This window comes from Mirounga leonina, unplaced genomic scaffold (assembly GCF_011800145.1).
Source record: "Mirounga leonina isolate KUSES-001 unplaced genomic scaffold, KU_Mleo_1.0 Mir_125, whole genome shotgun sequence".
NCBI classification, from domain to species: Eukaryota; Metazoa; Chordata; class Mammalia; order Carnivora; family Phocidae; genus Mirounga; species Mirounga leonina.
In genome coordinates, this window is record NW_023270305.1 from 11781936 (window position 1) to 11797438 (window position 15503).

The 15503-nt window shown below is 47.1% G+C and overlaps 1 protein-coding gene across 2 annotated transcripts; it reads left to right on the top strand.

The window, feature by feature from the left end:
* The first annotated feature begins 720 nt into the window (after positions 1 to 720).
* On the top strand, positions 721 to 12374 carry FKBP1B (FKBP prolyl isomerase 1B). 2 transcript variants are annotated; one of them, XM_035000449.1, is made up of 4 exons: positions 721 to 1074; positions 4543 to 4590; positions 10561 to 10673; positions 11721 to 12374. In XM_035000449.1, exons 1-4 carry the CDS (start codon positions 1038 to 1040, stop codon positions 11763 to 11765), a joined length of 243 nt encoding a protein of 80 aa, XP_034856340.1. In that variant the 5' UTR covers positions 721 to 1037; the 3' UTR covers positions 11766 to 12374. The 2 variants fall into 2 exon arrangements, with proteins under 2 accessions (XP_034856340.1, XP_034856338.1); XM_035000447.1 differs by having other exon boundaries at positions 11766 to 12374.
* Positions 12375 to 15503: the final 3129 nt, after the last annotated feature.

Below are 15503 nucleotides of genomic sequence, written 5' to 3' on the forward strand. Positions count from 1 at the left end.
CCAGTACCACTGGTCAGAATCTGCTTTCACGTCAATTTTTAGAACGCTGCAGGGAAAAATGAGAGAAAAAGAGAGGGAAAAATTCAAGTTCCATTCATTCTTCAAGCAAATGTTATCTCCTCTACAGGTATCTTTCCAAATTCCTGAAACTCTTTTGGGTGGAGGTGAAGGGTCTGGCGTGAAGAGGCGCTCAAGGTACAATTTACTCATTCATCCCACAGCACGAATCACTCCACGCTGTAACTAACTCTCTGCGTCCCCACCCGTCACAAATTTCCTTCTTTGGCGACAGCGATTCTGCCTTAATTTAATTGGTATCCGCAGGGCGCAGTTCTTTGCCTTGAAAGGTGGGAATCTACCTGTGAGTGGGGCAGAACTACGCGTGATGGTGAAGAGGGGTTTAGGTGGTTGCCGTAGGGTAATGACTGGTTTCCTCCCTCCCTCCCATGCCCCTCCGACTACCCCTCCACCCCCACCCCGGTGCCTCCCCCAGAATGCTCCTACATTCCGGGCAGTCGAGCTAGGGTAAGTACCTCTCACGTGCTTCCATAACGTTCTGAACTCCAGTGAGCGCATCTATTTAAAGTGTTGGTTTAGTTGCCGGCTTTCCCCTAGTCTGTGGGACCGGGTTGACTCCCCAGAGCTTAGCACAGAGTAGATGCCAGATAAATCTGTGTTGAACGGATGGATAGATCGATGGATAAATGGATGGATGGATAGATGCGCGTGTGTCTCATGCCTCCCTCACCATCCTCCCCAGTAAATGACCGTTAACCTGGCCAAGCTCGGGAGCAGCCGCGTCAGGGTCCCTTCCCCCGGGCCCCGCCCCAGTCGACCCCACCTTTCCGCGCCGCTCCGCCCCGCCGCCCCCTTCCCCGTGGCCCCTCCCCGCGCAGGTCCCGACTCCCGCCGCACCTCCTCCGGCTCTGCAGTGGCGGCGGGGAGGCGAGCCGGAGCGCCAGTGGGGCCAGGGCCGGAGCAGAGCCGGGGTCGGGGCAGCAGCGGGGACCCTCGGAGGCGGGGCCAGTGGGACTGCGATGGGCGTGGAGATCGAGACCATCTCCCCGGGAGACGGTACCGGGCGGCGGAGCCGGGGGAGGAGGAAGGGTCCCGGGGCGGAGCCGGGAGGGCGGGGGTCTGATTCCGAGGTGGCGCGGAGGGTGCTGAATCGGGGGCGGGCATAGGATGGGGGCGGCGGGAGGAGACCCCAGATAGGATTGTTGGGGGTCTAGCAGACGATTCTCCACCAACCCCTTCCGCGCCGGCTCACCTAGGGGATCGAAGGCGGCGGCCAGGAGGCGGGGGTCTGCGGCCCGCCACCGCCCCGGGGGCCTCGGGCCGCCGCTGCCGCGGCTGGAACCTCTCAGTTATCTGCTACTGCTGATTTCCCAGGGCACGGCTTTAGCTCTGCTTTCCCTGCCCTGCTAGGTGAGCTCTGGGGAGAGCTGGAAGGGATCCCTTCAGCTTGGGGCAACCCTTTCTAACGCGCCCCCCTCCGGGCCTCCGGTCGGGCGGCCCCTGTGGGCTGGGCGGTGAGACGTTGTGGGGACCCAGCCAGTCTGGGAAGGAAGAAGCGCTCCCTCCGCCGCCTCTGCATCTTGCTTTATCCTCCCCGCCCCACTCAGCCTCTCCAGCCATCCTGTACACTCCCATGGCTTTCATTACCGTCTGCAAACCGATGGCCTCCAAACTTAAGCCTCCAGCCCAGATCTCCGACCCGAGTTCAAGGTGGTCCATTTATCCAGCTGCTGCTCGACCTCTTCCTGGATGTCCCACGGATACCTAATTCAGCAAGTCCAAAACAACTCATGTTCCTTGTCCTCCCCACTCCCAAGCACTCCTCTGTTACTCCCTTTTCCCTGCCCCCAGGACTGGCACCACTCACTTTCCCAAGCCAGGCATCTCTTGTATAACTGGGTCTGGATGTGCAAGGAATAGCCATTTTTAAATTTTTTAAATGAAACTTAATCCAGTCCAGAGCCCCCATTTCTGCAGAATTTGACAGACAAACTTCATGTGAGATAAAACTGACAGCCCCCACCCCTCCTAAGAAATTGGAGGACCTCTTGGTTCCAGGCCACCCTCCTTGTTAAAAGGCAGTGGTCCCTAGAGGTGCCAGCCCCTACCCCTATCACCAGGCAGTACAGATTTCTTTGCCCACGCTGGGAACCTTGATGCTGGGTCCCAGGAAGCATCACCCTGAGACCTCGTCACATCCTAGAGCACTGCCACTGAGTCCTGCCAGGGGGCTGGAGGCCTCTTCTCTCTTCCCTGGCTCAGAGTAGCCTTTAGAATTTTCTCTGGTTATCCTTCCTCCCTGGCCAAGGACAAGGGGCATTTTCTCTTGAGGGAGATTAGATTTTTAGAGAAAGCCTGAAAGAGCTTTGGCCTTCTGCTTTTAACAGTCTAAACCCTTGAGTCAATAAAGCACAGAAGGGCCAAGCTACTATACTGTTCACACTGGGGACACTGGTTCTTGGTTGAGCCCCACAGCAAGTCTGACAGAACTTGGTCCTTCTGCTGAAAATCTCTAGGCTCCATCCCTTTAGGCCCTGCCCTGGTTTCGGTCACCATCATCTCTGACCTGGATTTCTGCAAATCCTCTAAACTGGTCTCCCCATCTCCAGTCTCACCTCTCTGCCTTCCACTGGGTCTCCCTAACTCACCACCTAGTTTCCACACCATAGCCTGAGGACCCTTTAAAATGCATGTTTGACTGTTCCCATCTCATTCTGCTCCCCCCACCCCACCCCCTGCCTTGTGTTTTAATGAACTTCCCTTTCCTTCTCCAGACAGATAATCCAGTAATCTAGCCTAGTCCTACCTTCCATAGGAGAGCCTCCTCTCTTACTACAGCCCCTGCCCCACCACCACCTTTTTCTCTAGCTTCAGCAAGCTGCCTGCAAAGTGGTTAAACACACCAGTCATTCTGCAAATATTTATTGAACATGTACTATGTGCTAGGCCCTGGGGTTGCAGCAGTGAGCCAGACAGGGCTCCCAATAGTGCTCGACTCTGGGCCTTTGAATGTGTTGTTCGCTCTTCCCAGATTATCTCCCTTTACTTCCTCTGGCAAACTATTAATCCTCTAAGACCCAGTTTAACCCCTATCTCCTCTCTGATGCTTTCCCTGACTCCCCGTAGAGTCCTCAACATGTTGGCTCAGTTGTTAACCTCCCGGAGCTTTGTTATCCAGGCCTGTGGCTTTAAATTCCACCCAGATTTATACCTCCAGTGCAGACTCTCCATCTGCCTACTTGCAATATAAACTCAGATGTCTAATAGGCATTTCAAGATTGCCACCTGCTCAAATCTGCTCCTCCCCAGTCTTTCCCACCTGGAATTAGTTCCACTGTCCATCCGATTGCCCAAACTGAAAACCCAAGCATTGGACTCGATTTCTCCTTCTCCCTCATCCTGGACCCCATCTCCACTCCATTAATGTACCCTGTCAGCCCCATTTCCCAAATATATCTATTTTGCTCTCTTCTCTGCTGCCACCACATTAGTTCAAGCCATAATTGATTTCCTGTCTGGATTATTGCAACAGGCGCCTAATCGTCCATCCTACACACAGCAGCCAGAGTGATCTTATAAAATCTTAATTCAGATTATGTCATTCTCTTGCTTAAAACCCTCCAGTGGCCTCCGCGATGCCCCACATGATCCGGCTCTTTCCCACTTGTCTCCCTCTCCCTCTCCTTTCCAGTCACTGGGCCTTCTTTCTCTTCTGCAAATGCACCAATCCTTTCCTGCCTCAAGGTTTATGCACTTGCAGCTCCCTCTTCCTGCAGTGCTTTTCCCAGCATCTTGCTCATCCTTCAAGATTCAGCCCAAAGGTCACCTTTTCTGAGAGGCCATCCTGGACCACCCTTTCTAAAATGGTCTGTCCATTGTGTCTCTCTTTAACTTGTCATTGTGTTTCTTTCCCTTAGAGAATTATCATAATTTATAACTGTCTTGTTTGTTTGACTACTGTTTGTTTTCCTCCATTAGAATGTAAACTCCAGAGGAGCAGGGATCTTGTCTGTATGGTTTACTGCCGGGTCCCTGAAATCGGGCCCAGGCTTCACGTAGAGTAGGTATTCTGTAAATATTTGTGAATGATTATGCTTATTAATCCTTGATTGCAGTCATCATCCTGCATTATAATCTATTATTTATTTATGTGTCTGTTTCCCTAACTTCCCCGTGAGTTCATAGATTGCTCTGTGTTTCTGGGATCTGGTCCAGGCACATAGTAGGCTGTCAATAAATGTTTGTGGAATGGATAAAGGAAAGTAAAAGGAGCAATCAAAGAAAGGAAAATAACAAGGGGAGAGTGGAGTTGAGGAATGCAAGGGAATAAAGTTCAAATCAAATAAAGAGAGGTGAAGTGACTAATCTGGCTCATACGAGGCACAGAGCCAGAACTAGAACCATGGGCATCTCCATTGTATGGAGGGGAATGTGGGCCAGACCTCTGGGTCACTCGCACCTGAACATCCCAGGTGACTTTTTCCAATAACTTATTCATTCATCTGCCCTCATGTCTCCTTGCAGGAAGGACATTTCCCAAGAAGGGACAGACGTGTGTGGTGCATTACACAGGTAGGCTTTGCTCCCTCAGCCTTCACCCAGACCTGCCCCTTCCAAGGGAGATCTCTCCTCTGATACTCCTCTCCAGAGGTATCTGCTCCCTGGATCAGGCCCAAAGCCTAAGACAGCCAAGTCTCCCTCTGTCCAGCTGTCCCCCCACTTCTCCGAGCCAGCATTGTGCGTATAGGAAAGGAGGCTTGCAAGGTTACCCCTTCCCCACTTGTACCAGCAGGAGCCGTCTGGGGAGCCAGCCTCTAACTGAGCCAAGCACCTCCATTCTCTTCCCTCTGTTGTGGGCAGCGTGGAGCCTGGCCCTCCTGGTTCTGTCTGATAGTTAGAAATCCCTTCTTAAAGCTCTGAGAGCCCTGATCTTCCCTGCAGACTCCTTTTTCCTCCTACAATATTATTAGAGAAGAGGAGGTTGACTTCCTCAGCATTTCCTTTCTTTTTTCAAAAATAGACTATTCGACTCACCTACTGTTAGTAGATGCTGTGCTGGGCACTGGGGACACACGGATGAAAAGGGAGGATTCCTTCCTTCTTTGGGGCTCTGGGGAGTGGGAGAGACCAGTGATCCAGAGGCTCTGATGCAGTGTGTTTGGGCGGGGGGGGACAGCAGGGCCTATCTCAGGGTGCTGTGGGAGTGGGAGGAGGGCCCCACATCTCTGCTGATCCCTCCTGGATGCTCTGTCCTGGAAGGTCAGGTGGGCTGAGGAACATTCTAGATGGAGTTCCTGAGGACTGCTGGTAGGAAGATCACGAGCAGGTATTTGTTCCCAGAGGGGTGAGTGCTCTGCCTTGTGACCTGCTTCCCAATGTGGCAAACTTGGTGACAACCACTTAGCAGACAACAAGGCCAGTTTAATTCCTAGGACGTATTCAGATGGGCCATTTTTAGCAGTTCTCTGGGCCAGTGCGAAGTGCCAGGTTAAATCTAGGCAGACAGTGTGGGTATTTCTCAACAGCTGTGTTGCTGGTCGCTGACGTCAGTGGGCTAGAGCTGTGTTTTATCTCCCGGTGATGTGGCCTAATTACCATGAGTCCTCTGGGGCCTCTGACCTGTGTAATTGATTTATCTGTTCTACATGTTGTAGACAGAGCAGTACTTATCAAGTTACTAAAACCACAAGATCCTTTTGCAAAGACTTTTCATAGTAGATACAGAGAGCAGGTGATGTGCATTAAACACTAACATCAGGGGCGCCTGGGTGGCTCAGTTGGTTAAGCGACTGCCTTCAGCTCAGGTCATGATCCTGGAGTCCTGGGATCGAGTCTCACTTTGGGCTCCCTGCTTAGCAGGGAGTCTGCTTCTCTCTCTGACCCTCACCCCTCTCATTCTCTCTCTCTGTCATTCTCTCTCTCTCAAAAATAAATAAAAAATTAAAAAAAAACCCCAAACACTAACATCAGCAATGAGTGCCTCTGGTTTGGGGAGGGACTGTCTCATCAAACCCAGCAGGAGACTGTATGGGACTTTTTGGTAAACTTTTTAATTAAACATAAACACAGTAGAGAACATAAATCTAAGATGTACAGCTCAGTGAAATTTGTCAAAGTGATTACATTTATATATAACCACTACCCAGACCAACACATACATTTCCCGAACCCCCAGGCCCAGGCATCTCCTTCATGCCTCCTCCTAGTCATTACATCTCCTTGAAGGTAACCAGCATTCACACCTTTGTCCCCATCAATTGGCTTGGCCTGTTATTGAGTATCATATAAATGGAATCATAGAGTATGTACTCTTTTGTGTTTGGCTTATTTTACTCAATATTATGTCTGTGAGATTATGTCTGTGAGAGTGGTTTGTTCTTTTTTTTTTAAGATTTATTTATTTATTTGAGAGAGAGAGACAATGCACACATGAGTGGGGGGAAGGGCAGAGGGAGAGGGAGAGAAAGAATATCAAGTAGACTCTGCGCTGACCATGGAGCCCGACTCAGGGCTCGATCCCACAACCCTGAGATCATGACTTGAACTGAAATCAAGAGTCAGATGCTTAACTGATTGAGTCACCCAGGCACCCCTGATTTGTTCTTTTTTATTCCCATACAGTTCATTGTATGATGAATATACTATAATTTATCTTTTCAACAATTGATGAACATTCGGGTTATTGATGGTTTCTGGCTATTATGAATAATATTGCTTTGAACCATCTTGTAGGTGTCTTTTGGTGCACATATGTACACATTTCGGTTGGTATACACCCAGAAGTGGAGTTACTTGGGCATAGGGTTATATACCAAGCTCAGCTTTAAAAGATACTGTTAAACAGCTTCCCAAAGTAGTAATGCCAATTTCCACTGCCACCAGCCATGTATGAGAGTTCCAGTTCTCCTGCATCCTCATCAACACTTGGCATCATCATGTTTTTGTTTTGTTTTTGGCCCACTGAGGTGGGTGTCCAGTGGTTTTTGATTTGCATTGCCCTGATGACTAATGAAGTTGAGTACCTTTTCATGTGCTTACTGGCCTTTTGGATATCCTCTTTAGTCTGCTCAAGTTTTGCCCAATTATAAAAATTGAGTTGGCTGTCTTTTTCTTATTGACTTATGGGAATTATTATTATTATTATTATTATTATTATTATTATTATTATTTATTTATTTATTTTTTAGAGAGAGAGAGCACGGGGTGGGGGGACAGAGCCAGAGGGAGAGAGAGAATCTTAAGCAGGCTTCATGCCCAGCACAGAGCCTGACCTGGGGCTCAATCTCACAACCTTGAGATCATGACCTGAGCTGAAATCAGGAGTCAGACGCTTAACTGACTGAGCCACCCAGGTGCCCCAGGAATTCTTTATATATTCTAGATATGAGTCTTTTGTTAGTTATACTGATTCCAATCACCTCCCATGCCAGGCCTTGTCTTTTTACTCTCTTAATGGCATTTTATGAATAGAAGTTCTTTATTTTTTTTAAGGTTTTGTTTATTTGTCAGAGAGAGAGAGAGAGAACACAAGCAGGGGGAGCAGCAGGCAGAGGGAGAGGGAGAAGCAGGCTCCCTGCTGATCAGGGAGTCCCATGCGGCACTGGATCCCAAGACTCTGGGATCATGACCTGAGCCGAAGGCAAACACTCAACCGACTGAGCCACCCAGGCATCCCTATTTTATTTTATTTTTTTAAGATTTTATTTATTTATTGGACAGAGAGAGAGCACAAGGAGGGGGAGCAGCAGAGGGAAAGGGAGAAGCAGGCTCCTGATGCAGGACTCTGAGATCATGACCTGAGCTGAAGGCAGACGCTTAACCAACTGAGCCACCCAGGCATCCCTAGAAGTTCTTAACTTTTTTTTTAAAGATTTTATTTATTTATTTGAGACAGAGAGAATGAGAGAGACAGAGAGCACATGAGAGGGGGGAGGGTCAGAGGGAGAAGCAGGCTCCCTGCCGAGCAGGGAGCCCGATGCGGGACTCGATCCAGGGACTCCAGGTTCATGACCTGAGCCGAAGGCAGTCGCTTAACCAACTGAGCCACCCAGGCGCCCGAAGTTCTTAATTTTAATGAAGTTCTACATATCGGTCTTTTCCTTTATAGTTAGTACTTTTGTGTTCAGTTCAGGAATCTTATTTATTTATTTATTATTTTCATAGTCCTCCTTCCCCCACTTTTGTGTTTTATTTATTTTTTTATTAACATATAATGTATTATTTGTTTCAGGGGGTACAGGTCTGTGATTCATCAGTCTTACACAATTCACAGTGCTCACCATAGCATATACCCTCCCCAGTGTCCATCACCCAGCCACCCATCCCTCCCACCCCCCTCCACTCCAGCAATCCTCAGTTTGTTTCCTGAGATTAAGAGTCTCCTATGGTTTGTCTCCCCAGTTAAGAAAGCTTTGTCTGTCCCTAGGTCATGAAGATATTCTTGTTTGTTATCTTGTAGAAGCTTTATTATTTTATTTTCATATTTAAGTTTGAGATTCATCTGGAATCGATTTTTATGTGTGCATAAGTTAAGGGTCAGGGTTCATTTTTTTTCTCCATAAAGATATGCAGTTGATCTAGCAACATTAATTTTAAAAAAATCATCCTTTATCTGTTGCATTGCCATGACACCTTTGTTGAATCAGGTAACCATATATATGTGGGTCTGTTTCTGGGCTGCATGGTTTTGACTGAACTTGTAGCAGTAGATAACTGTACATGGTCTGAAGTATATTAAATCATATGAAACCTAAAGAAATTGGGGAATGAGAAAGCCAATCTTCAAAGGGAGTGTGTGTGCATATCCATATGTGTATTTGTCCAAGTATGTGTCTTTGTGAATGTATGTAGATTCGTGGATCTAATTTCTTAGCATCTGTTTGACCATTAGGGTCTTTCTTCTGAATGTGTGTCCATAAGTGCCCAAGAGCACGCATGGGTATCTCTGAATATCTTAGCAACCTGTGTGTATGCATGAGTTTGTATCTGATCTCCTTAGTATCCATTTGTGTAGCCACAGGGTTTTCTCCTTTGCCTGATTTCGTACCCAGGGCAAGAGTCCATTTCATTCTACGCAGAAAGTAGGAAAATGAGACTGTGCCTCGTATACATTTATACATTTGTAGGAATTAGGAAGTGGAGTCACAGATGCTCAGACATTAAGCCTGTCCAGACCTCCTATGTTAAACATGGCAAATCTGAGGCCATGACAAAGGAAGTGATTTGCCTAACTTTACACAGTGAGTTAGTGCCAGCATGAAGTCAGAATCCAGTCTCTGAACTTACAGGCCAGATCTTTCTCTGGTCTCAAATTGCCTTTTGTTGTGGTCTGTGGACTGCAGGAAGAAATCGTGGGAGAGCATCGTTTACAGAAGGTCTGATCTTCGAGCCAATCACCAGTACGAACTAAAAACAGAAAAACAGCTCTTGAGCCTTAGACAGCAGAAATGAGACAGTATTTGTACATCAGGGATGACAAGGCAACTACATCTGGAGGCTCAGGGATGCTCTAAACTGCTGGAGACAACATTGAGGTGTTCCGCGTTCAAACAGGCCCTTTTTATGGGGTCTGGAGGCCACCCTTGACTGGGTCACTTTGCTCAGTTCATTGCAGGAAGGGATGATATGGCCTTTGGGTTTTGCATGTTAGGGGAACCTTGTGAAAAGCAGGTAAGGATGCAACCTGAGGCAGAAACATCCTCGGGCTGAGGAAGTGGCACAGAAAATGTTGGAAAGCGCAGAGGTATTTGAGAAGGGTGTGACCTGAATAGGACATGGGGGGAAGGAAAGGTAGGGGAGAGCAGAGAGAGGGTTATCAGGCAGGCAGTCTCCGGATCTTGAAGTGCCTGTGTGCAGTGCAGGCATTTAGATTCTGCCTCTGGGAGCTATTGACGTGTTTTAAGCAAGGGAGTAACATGATCAGATATAGGTTTATAAAAGACAGTCACTCTGGAAGGTGTGTGGAGGCTGTAACGGAGGAGTGAGAGTGGAGTGGAAAGACCATTTAGAGGGTGTTCCCTACACAGGTGAGACATGATGGGGACATGGTGCAGACACGGGGTGGTGGCAGTAGAAATGGAGAAAGTAGGTAGATTGCAGAGATGAGTAGGACTTCATGATAGGCTGCATGTGGGGTAAGGCAGAGCAAAATATCTGGGTTTCTTGCTTGGGTGATAGGACAAGTGGGGAGATTGGAAGAGGCGCAGGTTTGTGCAGAATAGGAATTCTATCTTATTTTATTTATTTATTTTATTATTATTATTTTTTAAAGATTTTATTTATTTATTTGACAGAGAGAGACACAGCGAGAGAGGGAACACAAGCAGGGGGAGGGGGAGAGGGAGAAGCAGGCTTTCCGTGGAGCAGGGAGCCCGATGTGGGGCTCGATCCCAGGACCCCGGGACCATGACCTGAGCCCAAGGCAGACGCTTAACGACTGAGCCACCCAGGCGCCCCTAGGAATTCTATTTTAGACATGCGGCCCCAGACCTGGGAGTTAACTCATGACCGCCGCTCTTCTCCATCCTCTTCTTGCTTTCACAGGAATGCTCCAAAATGGGAAGAAATTCGATTCGTCCAGAGACAGAAACAAACCTTTCAAGTTCAGAATTGGCAAACAGGAAGTCATCAAGGGTTTTGAAGAGGGTGCAGCCCAGGTAGGATGGGAATCCTCAGTAGGGGGGATTCAGGGAGTTGGAGCCTGGACTCCGTATGCTGCCCTTGCCCTATCACAGACCTCCACGGCTTTGCCCCTGCTGCCAGGGACGCCATCCAGATTCCGTCCCTGGCTTTGTGCCCCCACCCCATCCCTCTCATTGCCAGCATGACTCCTTTAAGTCACAGGGGGCTCTCATTCCAAGCACGTCCCTCCGGGCTTGCTCAGAACTAGCTTCGGAGGCCTGTGAGCTACCAGCTGTCTGGGACTGAGGCAGCAGGAGGGTTGGGGGGTGAGGAGGCCAAGGTTTCTTTTGTTTGTTGTTTTTTTTTTAACTTAAAAATTTCAGACTTGCAAAAATATCACAGAAGTAATTCCCATGTATTCTTTGCCCAGCTTCCCCACGTGTGAACATTTTACACAACCATAGTACAATGATCAAATTACATGAGTTTGTGATCAATTACACACTAACACTGATACAGTACTATTAACCGATCCATTCAAATTTTTGAGTTGATTCTTCAAAATTTAAAAATCGATTTATTCAAATTTCACCTGTCCCACCAGTGCCAGGTGTTCTGGATGACTGCCGTGATGAGCCCCGGTTCATGCCCTTCTCCCTTGGTCTCTGAAGGCCACACGGTGCTCTGTTAGAGTAGGTCTCTCAGCCCTCCCCACCTTGCGGTGGCCTCTGATTACTTCACGTCTTTAATGTGCTCCTGTTACCTCCTTGAGTGTGTACTTCACGTGCCCTACACCCTCTTTCGATTCTTTTGGAGGAGGGTGAGGAACAATTATGAACAATTCGAAGTGTTGGGGCCATGCACTAATTGAATAACCAGCAGTGGTTGCTGGATGAATGAATTTGGGACTACTTGGTAGAAGTTATTGCCCCACAGTGAAGCCTCTGCTAGTCTGAGGCTGAATCTAAATTCTGCATCACTACAGTGTGCCACATAGAAAATTCATCTCAGAACTTCAGAGTTACCTTGAGGATGGTGTGGGAAAATGCCATAGTTATCTTACTTTTTTCTTTTAAATCAAGCTGGGTCCTCTTTCTCCTCTCCCCATCTGCCCCCATCCCTGCTAGATGAGCTTGGGGCAGAGGGCGAAGCTGACCTGCACCCCCGATGTGGCGTATGGAGCCACGGGCCACCCTGGTGTCATCCCTCCCAATGCCACCCTCATCTTTGACGTGGAGCTGCTCAACTTAGAGTGAAGGCAGGAAGGAACTCGAGGGGGCTGGAGTTGGCTGCTGCTCGCCCTCCTAGCCTGCTCTGCCACTGGGACGGCTCCTCCTGCTTGGGGCTCTTGATCAGTGCGCTAACCTCACTGCCCCACAGCATTATCCATGCTCTGCCCAAGTTGTTCTGTATGTGTTCATCATCGTTCACGCGCATCTTTGCTTGAGGAAACTTCGGTTGCCGATCAAAACATTTCAGGTTGTGCATTTTGCGTGATGCATGTCGTAGCCATTTCTGACCACAGAATACAGATTTCTTGTTCGCACAATCTACACTGCCTTACTTAAGCCAGACCCACAAGGTGCTCAGACATGAAATGTACATGGTATACACAGAGGGACTTGAGCCAGTTACCTTTGCTGTCACTTTCTCTCTTAGAAATTCTGTTGGCTGCTGACTTACACAATGTCCTCTTTGGAAATGATATGTAAAATAAAGGCTCTGTGCTTGACAAATTCCTGTCCATCCTTATTGTAGGAAGGAAGTGCTTTAAGGACTACATAAGCCAGTTGCCCTTGGGAACGAGTGGAAAGGAGCCTTCCAAGTAGCCAGCAATGATAATAAACATAATAGCTATGATGTGAGTTTTGTACATGCTGGGCCTTGTTCTCTCTCTCTATATATATATATTTTTAAAGATTTTATTTATTTATTTGAGAGAGAGAGACTGAGAGAGAGCACATGAGAGGGGGGAGGGTCGGGAGGGTCAGAGGAAGAAGCAGACTCCCTGCCGAGCAGGGAGCCCGATGCGGGACTCGATCCAGGGACTCCAGGATCATGACCTGAGCCGAAGGCAGTCGCTTAACCAACTGAGCCACCCCGGCGCCCCTTGTTCTATATATTTTTAAATAAAATTGCCACCAACCCTCTTAAGCAGCCCTGCCAGGTAGGTATTAACTTGCCACTCGCCTCATAGGCTCAGAATTCTTCTCTGAATAACTGAAGGAATATACTGTGTTCAAACCCCATAGCCTAGCAATCCAACATAGGATTTGAGCACTTATGTGACCTTGCAATTTCTGTGTTTGGACTTAGAGGGACGAGTTCCCCTCACCCAGAGGGACAAGAACACCGTGCCTGAACAAAGGAAGGTGTGTTAGGTCTTGGAGTCATACACTAACTCACACTGGGAAGTTACTTTTGAAAGAATGTGTGGTTCTGAGGTTGTTTTTGTGTTTACTGCTTAGTTTCATCTAGTTTTGCTCTTACATTGGGGTATTATTTCTGAGAAGGTATGATTCTGAACTTGTTTCCATATACACTGCTTATTTTCATCTATATTTACTGTAACTTATGGGAATTCCCAGTTAGGTTTTATAATCAGCCCACTTACTGGTGTGGGTTGTGTGTTTGTGAAAGGAGCCTGGGGCAATGTGGCTAAATTTTTTCTTTTGACATAGGTGAGGAAAGTTCTTAGCCATAGTCAGGGTTATTCTGTCAGTGAGGACTTGGAATTAAGATTGAGGAGAGGCTGGTGGGTTAGTACTTAGCTTCCCGCATAGATTCACTGATACATGTCACATAATGTCATACATATGATACGGGTCCACCTCATCTTGGCTGCTTCATCTACCCTTTTTGTCTCCAGGAAGCCCTGGCTGTATTCCTCTGCTGAGGATCGAGGAGTTAAGAGGTAGTGCTTTAAGATGGAGGAAAAGAAATGAGAAAGGGGGTGCTTTGCTTTTAATCACCCAATCCCTGGTCTCACTTCTGTTGTGGGAGCAGACCAGCCAGAGGGTGCTGCACTCATTCCTTTCTGGGGTTTTTCCTTCAGAATGTCTTAGTTCCCAGCTTTTCTCAGTGACACAAATGGTCCGATAATTTCTCAGAACTTTGCCTGTATAAGAGACATACTCTTGTTTTCTGCTGTGACACCAATAGGATAAAGTTAAAAATGGCATCAAGGACCACTTCAGGTGTCCACTGTGGAACTGAAAAAAGATCTTAGAGTATTCATAGGCTCAGTGGTCATGGGAGACACCTACTAAAAGAACCAAAACAAACAAATGCAAGTAACTACTGACTAGCACCTGGAAAGGATATGCTAGGCTTTGCAGGCCCTGCTTTACTGGCGCTCTTACAAGATGATGCAGAAAATTATGAGACAGTATGCTAACAAGTTTGGACATTGTCCTGTGAGAGCCACCGAGTTGTTAAGGAGAGTGGTAATGAGATCTGTGTCATATCAGTCATTTTCAAATGTCCAGTCTACTCATACAAAATCTTAGAAACTCAAAATTTAACCTAGGTGAATGTAAAGCCGCTCTGGCACACGTCCATACACATTCATGTGCGTGAACACAATCATCCCTTGTACTCTTAAAAGCAGAGTGAAAAATAGCCTTAGATGCTTGGTGTAGAAGACTGATTACAAGTATATCCTCAGCATCTTAGCACACACAGACCCGGCACAGAGTAGGTGCTCAATATTTATCTACAGAATTCAAGGTCTTTTAACTGGGACAGGCCACAAAATTGCCAAACAATTGGAATTTTTGAAGATTTTATTTTTAAGTAATTTCTACACCCAACGTGGGGCTCGAAATTATGACCCTGAGATCAAGAGTTGCATGCTCTACTGACTGAGCCAGCCAGGCGCCCCACAATTGGAATTTTTAATTTTTAAAATTCTTTTCAAGATTTATTTATTTGAGAGAGAGTGCAGGGGGAAGGGGCAGAGGGAGAGGAAAAGAAACTTAAGCAGACTCTACATTAAGCCAGCATGTGGCTTAATCTCACGTTGAGATCATGACCTGAATTGAAACCAAGAGTCAGACACCCAGCCGACTGCGCCACCGAGGCGCCATAGACAATTGGAATTTTTAAAACTCTTAGCCTTAGGTCATGAAATTCAGCTAACAGATGTACTAATCCAAATGATGGGACTGGCCATAATGGTCAATAGAAGCAATTTCCCCTTGTTAATAACTTAAAAAAAAAAACTGCAGTAGAGCAAAGCCAGTCCGCCACTTAGACAAAGCATGCTCGAAGTCTGTTTTCCCCTTACAAGAAAGTCTTTTAGACAATTATTTTTACGTTGGCAAATACCTAAAGGCACACCGTGCATTACACAAATTAATAAGGAATTCATAAAAGTATTCAGAAGAAAATTAAAGTTATGACTCCTTTGTCATCTCCCTGTCCTTCTTAGAAATGGTTTTCTAGTCTTTTACAAAGTGCTTTCAAAAAGCACTGACATAATAGGAATAATTTCTTCAATTTCAATAGTAGGCTTTGAGAAGACAGTACCAGAAGTATAAAAGAACATATTATCTTTATTTTTTGACAGAGAGAGAGATGGCGAGAGAGGGAACACAAGCAGGGGGAGTGGGAGAGGGAGAAGCAGGCTTCCCGCCGAGCAGGGAGCCCGATGCGGGGCTCGATCCCAGGACGCTGGGATCATGACCTGAGCCAAAGGCAGACGTTTAATGACTGAGCCATCCAGGCACCCCAAGAGCATATTATCTTAAAGTATAGATATCAAAGCTAAATGCATTTAAAAGTGTAGAATAGATGCTTTTTGTCCATTTAAATGATTAAGTGCTTGTACCCTTCAAATTGATTTTGGGTTATAGTTATATACA

Coding starts and splice junctions, on each gene's coding strand:
- FKBP1B (XM_035000447.1), top strand. CDS start 1,038: ATGGGCGTGGAGATCGAGACCATCTCCCCGGGAGACG. Junction 1,075..4,542: donor GACCATCTCCCCGGGAGACG/GTACCGGGCGGC, acceptor GTCTCCTTGCAG/GAAGGACATTTCCCAAGAAG. Junction 4,591..10,560: donor GTGTGTGGTGCATTACACAG/GTAGGCTTTGCT, acceptor TTGCTTTCACAG/GAATGCTCCAAAATGGGAAG.